This window comes from Diabrotica virgifera, chromosome 9 (genome assembly GCF_917563875.1).
Source record: "Diabrotica virgifera virgifera chromosome 9, PGI_DIABVI_V3a".
Classification (NCBI taxonomy): Eukaryota; Metazoa; Arthropoda; class Insecta; order Coleoptera; family Chrysomelidae; genus Diabrotica; species Diabrotica virgifera.
The window spans coordinates 223,338,600-223,347,976 of NC_065451.1; the positions used below are offsets into that span (position 1 = coordinate 223,338,600).

The 9,377-nt window shown below is 31.1% G+C and overlaps 1 protein-coding gene across 1 annotated transcript in view; it reads left to right on the plus strand.

Moving 5' to 3' along the window:
- Positions 1-2,632: 2,632 nt before the first annotated feature.
- The window catches only part of LOC114325061 (zinc finger protein 596-like), a 29,066-nt gene continuing 22,321 nt past the window's right edge, over positions 2,633-9,377 (plus strand). Inside the window, exon 1 of the mRNA XM_050662917.1 lies at positions 2,633-3,108. Coding sequence (XP_050518874.1) covers positions 2,653-3,108 — 456 coding nt within the window. The 5' untranslated portion in view covers positions 2,633-2,652. The remainder of the gene's footprint in view (positions 3,109-9,377) is intronic.

A 9,377-nucleotide genomic window follows, 5' to 3' on the forward strand; every position in this document is an offset into this window, starting at 1 on the left:
TTTTGGCTCCAGAATCTGTGGTATAATTTATGACCAATCTTTTCGGGCACCCTGTATATATTGTAGTTTTGTCGTTTCCTGTTTTTTCCTTTTGTATTCATTAGGTTTGCATCTGCTCCGATTTTTATCCATTTTATCCATGCTTGTTTCTTCTCTACATTTTTCGCTTTGCATTCTTAATCAAACCCTCTTTTGGTTCACTCTTTTGCATTTGTCCTATTGTTTTTCTCTGCTGCCTCTATTACGCTTAGTAATAAACAGTCAGTTTCTATATCTTCAGTTTCGACCGGTGGTGTAGTTTCTTTCCTAAGTCTTCCACGTATTTATTGTTTATTTCTTCTGTTTTTGTCAAGATTCCAGATTTTTTTCTTATTTCGTGGAGCGTGCATTTTGATTATTTTCATTTTAAATTAGGCTGTTACTAGTATGTGGTCTGAAGTTAACATACACTATTAAAATACATTAAGAAATTAATATCTTTAAAACCGGAGGGCAGAAGAAGTAAAGAACGAAAGAAGATGAATTGATGATTGATTCCTCTTTCAGTATGGGTAACCACATCCTACTGCATTCTACCGAGGAATTTGCGACACAATTGGTTTCATTTACCATAATTAGAGCCATACTGAAAGAGGAAGTCAATAGAAAGAAAATACCACGATTAGTAAGTAAATAACATATCGAGTTAGTACACATTTTATATTTTAGTATTACTTATTGTATATCTATGTATTATTAATATTATTTATAATTTAAACATATTACAGTCAGAATTTGGTATTAGTTCTTTGAAGGTAAATTAAATGTAAGACTAAATACTTACGATGTCGGGATAGTATCACGAGGTTTTTTCCTGGTTTTCTCTCGTGATTTACTATGGAATCTCTAACGCGAGAATTTTACCGTCATCGTTGCATTTGGTTGTCTTTTTAAAGACAGATCACATGCTATGATTTTTTGTGATGGATATTCTTGAGTTGGGATTGATTTCATGTAATCGAATGAACTATATTTTAGTAAAGTCGTCCCAGGAACACAACTCATAAATATTGGCGATATCATTTTAAAGTCTTCTACTTTAAAATGTATAATATACGTCTGAATTGCCAATATAAATGAGTCAGATTAAATAAATTATTAGAAGAATTTTTTTACTTAGCAACAACATTTTTGTTTATTTTAGTAGTATTTTGTATTTTGACAACGAAACCCGATTTGTGCTTCGAAACAATAATGAAATCATTTTTTTGGTAAAATTGTGGCTTATCCCATTAAAAATAATTGACCCTTTTCTTTACCTAACCATTGTATTCCTCTTGTGTTTCCACAAAAAATGTTTTTGTTAAAACAAAAAAAAAGTATATTATTAGGCCAGTTGCCAGACCACAAAAAAGTTTGCCACTCTTACCCTCGAGCTTCCACTAAAAGCCCCCCTTATTAGGGGTTTAAGGGTTGTGCTTTTGGGGAAAGTTCGGAGATACGAGTGGTAAACTTTTTGCATCTTTTTGGAGTTCCAAAATTCACATTTTCCGCAAAATTTAGCTTGTTCAAATTATTTCGCAGTGGCATTTTGGACCCCTAAAAATATGCAAAAAAGTTTGCCACTCTTACCCTCGAGCTTTCACTAAAAGCCCCCCTTATTAGGAATTTAAGGGTTGTGCTTTTGGCGGAAGCTCGGAGATACGAGTGGCAAACTTTTTGCATCTTTTTGGAGTTCCAAAATTCACATTTTCCGCAAAATTTAGCTTGTTCAAATTATTTTGCAGTGGCATATTGGTCTCTGACGACTGGCCTATACAGGGTGTAAAGAAACTCTCCTGACAAACGAAGACTCGGATAATTTTAAGACAATTTAACCCAATTCACCTAGTTCAAAAAGAGAGCTAGAGCTCTTTGAAGATGGCGCCTTGTAATTAGTTTTTTTTAATACCTTCAGAAGTCTTCTATTTAGAAAAACGAAAACTGGTACACCTATTTATCTTCCAGGGATAAATCGATTCCATCAATTGCGAATTTCTAGTACCGATCATAGGCCTAGGGCAATGGTTATTTTATCTCATGACTTTTATTTCTTTAACTTTTTAGCATTTTTGACACTGGCTCATTAAATTGTGAAGTATTCCTGTACTAAACAGTACTTTTGCTTTAAGTCGATGGGATAAACCGTTTTCTATAAAAATCAATATGAAAATATTTGGTTTTTTGAATTCTTTGAAAAAAATTTTAAAAAATCTTTTAAAAAAACAGTGTCTTTTACCGACTTAAAGCAAGAGTAACTTAAGTACTATAATATTAATACCTTATAATATTAATAGTCTAGTGTCAAAAACGCTTAAAAATTGAAAAAAAAAACAGTTATGCGATAAAATAACCGCCAACCTACCCAAAATGGACGCATATGAGGGGTACTAGAAATTCGCAATTGATAGAATATATTTATCTCTGAAAAATAAATAGGTATACCAGTTTTCATAGAAGCGTTCTGGAGGTATTTAAAAAAACTAATTACAAGATGTCATCTTCAAAGAGCTGTAGTTCCCTTGGGAAGCATTTTCGGACTAGGTGAATTGGATTAAATTGTTTTAAAATTATCTGAGGAATCTACGGTCTTCGTTTGGTAGAAGAATTTCTGGACACTCTGTATATTTAAAGATGACTAACATCTTCTGTTTTAGATCACCAAAAAATAAACGACCTAGAAAAACGAAAAGAAAGCGAGAACAAAAACCAGATGCTGAATACAATCTGGACCAAGTTGTCAACTTGAATGAAATAACCAAACCGCTGATCTGCACAATTTGTTATAAGGCCTTTTTGACTCACATAGAATTTGGTTACCACTCCAAAACGCATCAAGAAGATGGACTGTACCATTGCCACTTATGTGAATACTCTGTTGAAGCTAAAGATGCGTTTAAAAAGCACGTTAGAACTCACGATGTATTCAAGTGCGAGAAGTGTGGAAAGATTCTCAAAACTAAGTTTTCTGCTGATAAGCATGTGAAGTCTCATCAAGCTCCCACGACAGTCCAATGTGAGCTGTGTGGAAAACATCTAAAGAAGCAATGTCTCTATTTGCACAAAAGGATAGTCCACGCTACTGATAAGGTACTGGCGAAGTGTCCTATTTGTGGTAAAGAGTACCAGAATTCTGGTAGTCTTCGTCGGCATTACTCAGCTTTCCACAGAGAACTGGGCATTGACATGTCTGTGGTCTGCGATATCTGTGGTATGCGTCTATCTTGTAAAGCCACCCTTGCTCAACACACCAGAACCCATACAGGTGATAAACCATTCGCGTGTCACCTCTGCCCCAGAAAGTTCATTGCTAAAGACATCATGGTGGCTCACATAAGGGTCCACACAGGTGAAAAACCATATATTTGCAAATTTTGCGGCAAAAGATTTGCCCATGATACTCCCTATAGGTACCACGTTAAGACCCACACTGGTGAGAAAGACCATATTTGCCCCATTTGCGGCAAGGGCTTTATTTTGAAAGCTCCTATGAGGAATCATATGAAGACTTGTAGATTTAACTTGAAGTAGTATTGATATTTAAAAAATGCTCAAACTGGTACTATAGGTACTAACTTGTTTATATAGTATTAAAAAGAAATTAAATTTTTATTAGTTTTATGTATTTTTGTACTGTAAAATTCTCTATATTGTATTTAAGCCTGGTTGACATGTTAGTCCAGGAACCGAAGCTTCTCATCTCACAATTCTTACAGAATGGATCGATTTGCTTGAAAATTTGAGAATAAGTAGTTGATAGTCCAAGGATCAAAATCTATATGATGCCGAAAGGCGCTTTTAACATGGGGGTGGTTGCCTCCCCATCTTGGGGTGGAAATTGTAGTATCTTTTGACCGCAAAAGTTGATAAAAACATTCATTCTAAGCAAAAAAATTGCTATACATTGTTTGACAAAATTAATAGTTTTCGATTTATTCGCTATCGAAAATGTCGAAAAGCTTTATCGAAAAGTTTTATATAGAAAAAATCAATGTTTTTCCATATATTATACTCATTTACGATTCACTCAATTTTCGCCGTAGAAAAAATTTTTTCAAATCAATTTCTTGGGAATTAAATAATCTACAATTTTATATTTAAATATTTTTTCGTATCTCTGATGCTAATCTTTCTACTTTGAAGAAAATGGCATTTTTACCAAACTACAAAAATTCGTTATTAGCTTTTAACTCCAGTTTTTTAAAAACCAATCATTTTAAGCCAGTCAAACTTCTAGAGTCTATTAATAATACATAAATAAAGAAGAATGAGTAAGGCCAATGACTAAAAACACCGCTAACTTACATTATTATGCTTCCTATTGGATGTCTCTTTTTTTTAAATATTTTGATTTTTAACTGTAACTTTTTCATTTTTTATCTTAGAAAGTTTGGTAAAAAAAGAATTTTGTAGGTTTTTACAAGATCTATAAGACTATTAATATTAAATCGTTTTAAAATCCTCAGTCGCAAAAAGAGGTGACTTTGAAAGGGTTGGTAAAGGTGGTTTTTGCATGTTATTACAAGTTTTAATTGTCAATAGCTCACTCAATTTTTGCCGTATAAAAAATTTTTGCAAACCAAGTTCTTGGAAATTAAATAAGCTACAATTTCATATTGAAATATTTTTTCGTATCTCTGATGCTAATCTTTCTATTCTGAAGAAAATAGCATTTTTAACCAAACTACAAAAATTCATTATTCGCTTTTAACTCATTTTTTTTTAAGTAATCATTCTAAGCCGGTCAATCTTCTAGAACCTATTAATAATACATAAATAAAGAAGACCAAATAAGGTCCATGACCAATTTTAATTAGGGTGGTGATTAAGGGGTGGTTTCTGACCACTTTTTCGCTGAGAAAAAAATAGGGACTGGCATTCTTTTAATTTTTGTCACTTAATTTTGTCAATTTAAGTCACTTAATTTTTGAGCTAGAGACTTTTTTCATTTCTGGAAATACTATTTTTAAATCCTTTAAATTAGTTTAACCAAGTTATCTTTGAAAAATGCACAGATTTTTCGTCTTTTGATTTTGAAACTAAAATATTTAGCATTTGACGAAGAAGAGCTTATACAGTATGTCCCTGTAAGTTGTATCCATATGGAAACCTTTTTTATTATTAATTTTACGAAAAAAAGTTATTCTTCATAAAAAGCTCTGTATGGTCCAAAACCTAAGATTTAACCATCAAATATCAAATTTTTTTAATATTATACGAGGTATGTCAAAAAGTTTGAATTTCACTCAAGAGTAAAGTAGCTTTATTTTTCACAATATTGAAAATTGCTATTATGAAAAGTTGTTTGGATTTAAAAACTATATTCTAGTATGCAATTACATCCTTCTAATTAAATGTTTTTTTTTGAAAAATTGTGGATAACTAACATTATTTTCACTTATTTCAATTCAGATAACTCTTTTATTATTAATTTTACAAAATAAAGTGATTCTTAATAAAAAGTTCTGTCCATCGTAATAAAATAACCATCTTATATCAAATTTTATCAATTTTATACGAGGTATGTCAAAAAATATGAATTTCGCTCAAGAGTAAAATAAGTTTATTTTTCACTATATCGAAAATTGTAATTATGAAAAGTTATTTAGAACTAAAAACTATGTTTCAGTATGTAATTACATCCTTCTAATTGAAATATTCTGAACTATAAAGGTACTTTAATTTTGATCTAAATTTATCTTTTTTGGCATACCTCGTATAAAATTTGATATAAGATGGTTGTATTTTAGGTTTTAGACCATCCAGAACTTTTTATTAAGAATCATTTATTTTTTCGTAAAATTAATAATAAAAGAGTTATCAGAATTAAAATAAATGAAAATAATGTTAGTTATCCATAATTTTTCAAAAAAACATTTTTTTCAATTAGAAGGATGTAATTGCATATTAGAATATAGTTTTTAATTCCAAACAACTTTTTATAATAGCAATTTTCAATATTTTGAAAAATAAAGCTACTTTACTCTTGAGTGAAATTCAAACTTTTGACATACCTCGTATAACATTCATAAAATTTGATATCTGATTATTGAATCTTGGGTTTTGGACCATGCAGAACTTTTTATAAAGAATAACTTTTTTTCGTAAAATTAATAATAAAAATTTTTTCCATATGGATAAAACTTACAAGGACATACTGTATATTATAATAAAGTATATTATGATTAACTATTTAGATGGGAAATAAGCCTCAATTAAATTGAAAAAATAATTTTATTAACGTTTCGACGCCCAAATCAGGTGTCGTTGTCAAAATACAAAATACTACTAAATTAAACAAAATTGTTGCTAAGTAAAAAAATTCTTCTAATAATTTATTTAATCTGACTCATTTATATTGGAAATTCAGACGTATATTATACATTTTATATATACTTTTTATTTATACTTTACAATGATATCGCCAATATTTATGAGTTGCGTTCCTGGAACGACTTTACTAAAAGATAGTTCATTAGATTACATGAAATCAATCCCAACTCAAGAATAGCCGTCACAAAAAAATCATAGCATGGGATCTGTCTTTAAAAAGACAACCAAATGCAACGATGACAGTAAAATTCTAGCGTTAGAGATTCCATAGTAAATCACGAGGGAGAACCAGGAAAAAACCTCGTGATACTATCCCGACATCGTAAGTATTTGCTCTTACATTTAATTTACCTTCAAAAAAACTAATACCAAATTCTGACTTTAATATGTTTAAATTATAAATAATATTAATAATACATAGATATACAATAAGTATTACTAAAATATAAAATTTGTACTAACTCATATGTTATTGACTTACTAATCGTGGTATTTTCTTTCTATTGACTTCCTCTTTCAGTATGCGTAACCACATCCTACTGCATTCTACCGAGGAATTTGCGACACAATTGGTTTCATTTAGCATAATTAGAGTCGCTTCTTTGATTTTTCTCTTTTTACTATCTGATTCTTTCAGGACTATACTTGAATCTCTCCACTGAACTCTATGTTCATTATCCCATGCGTGTTGACATATTTGAGATCTATCAAATTCTCTATTTTTAATATAAGACTGATGTTCACTTATTCTAACGTTTAATGGTCTTGATATTTCACCTAAATAAAATTGTTCGCATTCACAAGGTATTTATAAATGCAATTATTTGTTCTTTCTTGCTCATTGTTAGGTTGAATTTTAGATAGAATAGATCTCAATGTGTTTTTGTTTTAAATGTTGTTGAAATGTTGAATTTATTTCCTATTGTTTTAAGTTTCTCGGGTAGTCCTTTTATATATGGTATTGATATTTTCCTCGTATTATTTCTTGTGGATGTTGTAGGATCCCGTTCTAAGTTGTTCTGTTCCATTCGATCCAATCTTGACAATTCCTTATTTATAAACGATAAAGGATAATCATTTTTTTAATAAAACAGATGTTAACAATTGTTTTTCTTCTAAAAATGAATTTTCGTTAGAACAAGTAATTTTGGCTCTATCTTAATGATTCCCTTTTTAACGTTGATGTTGTGATTTGATTTGTAATTGAGATATCTGTTGGTGTTTGTTGGTTTTCTATACACTTGACTCTCATATCCAGTATCCTTCTTTGAGACTAAAACATCGTGTTATTGTATTCCTTTTCCATTGTAAATTTTATTGTCTCTACTTGATCGTTTATAATATTCAGGAATGTATCCAGCAATTCTGATCTATGAGGCCATATTGAAAACACATCATCTACATATCTCCACCATACTGTGGGTTTTAAATTTCGTTTAGAAATGATATTAGTTTCGAAATCCAAAAAATACAATTTTTTGTAGTAGGATTGCTAGTATAGATAATATAGTATGATACAGCGCGAAAACGCTTTGCATCCCTTTTTCCAGGATGACGACCGCCCCGGGAAACCGATATACTTGAGTTATTATCAACTATAAACTAAAGTTTTTACTCCTTCCCGTACATCAAAAAAATTGCGTCCTTTGAAAAGTGTAAAATAAATTTTAGTGGACTTTCTGTTTCCTTTGTTGTATTTTTGTAATGGCCACTCACCAATCGTTAATCACAAATTAATATTTATTTAAGTAAAAAATTTAAAAGACTAAGTTTTTCAACCTAATAAAAATATTTGTAAATTAAATATTTTTAAAAGATTTTTAATTGAAAAACTTTATTGGCCCATTTCCTGGTGACAACCTCCAAGGCTTCTACAATATGCAAGCCAAATGGATGCTGCAGTGAAGACTAAAGGGAAGGAATTCTACACTATGCAATTCACAACCCCCGTCTGCAGCATCCATTTGGCTTGCATATTGTAGAAGCCTTGGAGGTTGTCACCAGGAAATGGGCCAATAAAGTTTTTCAATTAAAAATCTTTTAAAAATATTTAATTTACAAATATTTTTATTAGGTTGAAAAACTTAGTCTTTTATTTAGCAGATGCCGCTAGGCACCTACTACCATCTCGTCAGTTGCGGTGGGAGATGGATATGTCAAAAGTTTTTACCTAGACCAGAGAAAAGCAGCCTATGCAGTCTCTGATGAACCTCTAACAAGAGGTGAAATTGTCGATAAGAGTGCTGGCCGCACTCTCTGATCTGAGTAAGAATTAAGACAGTTTTGGTTTCGCACCGCAACTGAATGAATAAAAATGGTATACATTTTTATTTTTATATTAGTATTACTCCTATAGAGTAACTAGGTCCATTTTCCGTTGGAGCTTTACCACGCTGCAGACGGGGGTTGTGAATTGCATAGTGTAGAATTCCTTCCCTTTAGTCTTCACTGCAGCATCCATTTGGCTTGCATATTGTAGAAGCCTTGGAGGTTGTCACCAGGAAATGGGCCAATAAAGTTTTTCAATTAAAAATCTTTTTAAAATATTTAATTTACAAATATTTTTATTAGGTTGAAAAACTTAGTCTTTTATTTAGCAGATGCCGCTAGGCACCTACTACCATCTCGTCAGTTGCGGTGGGAGATGGATATGTCAAAAGTTTTTACCTGGGCCAGAGAAAAGCAGCCTACGCAGTCTCTGATGAACCTCTAACAAGAGGTGAAATCGTCGATAAGAGTGCTGGCTGCACTCTCTGATCTGAGTAAGAATTAACGACAGTTTTGGTTTCGCACCGCAACTGAATGAATAAAAATGGTATACATTTTTATTTTTAAAAAATTTAAATTCATATCAGTTATAATGTTTTCATTCAAATCTGTAGGTACTTTTCATCGGTATTGTGTACTTGTATGCAAAATTTAATGAATATCGTCTTTTGTGTTTCAAAAGATATTGGTTCCATACTTTATCCCAACCCTGTATAAATTTGTTTCTTCTTTGGTAATTGTGTAGTGCCTCTTACTTA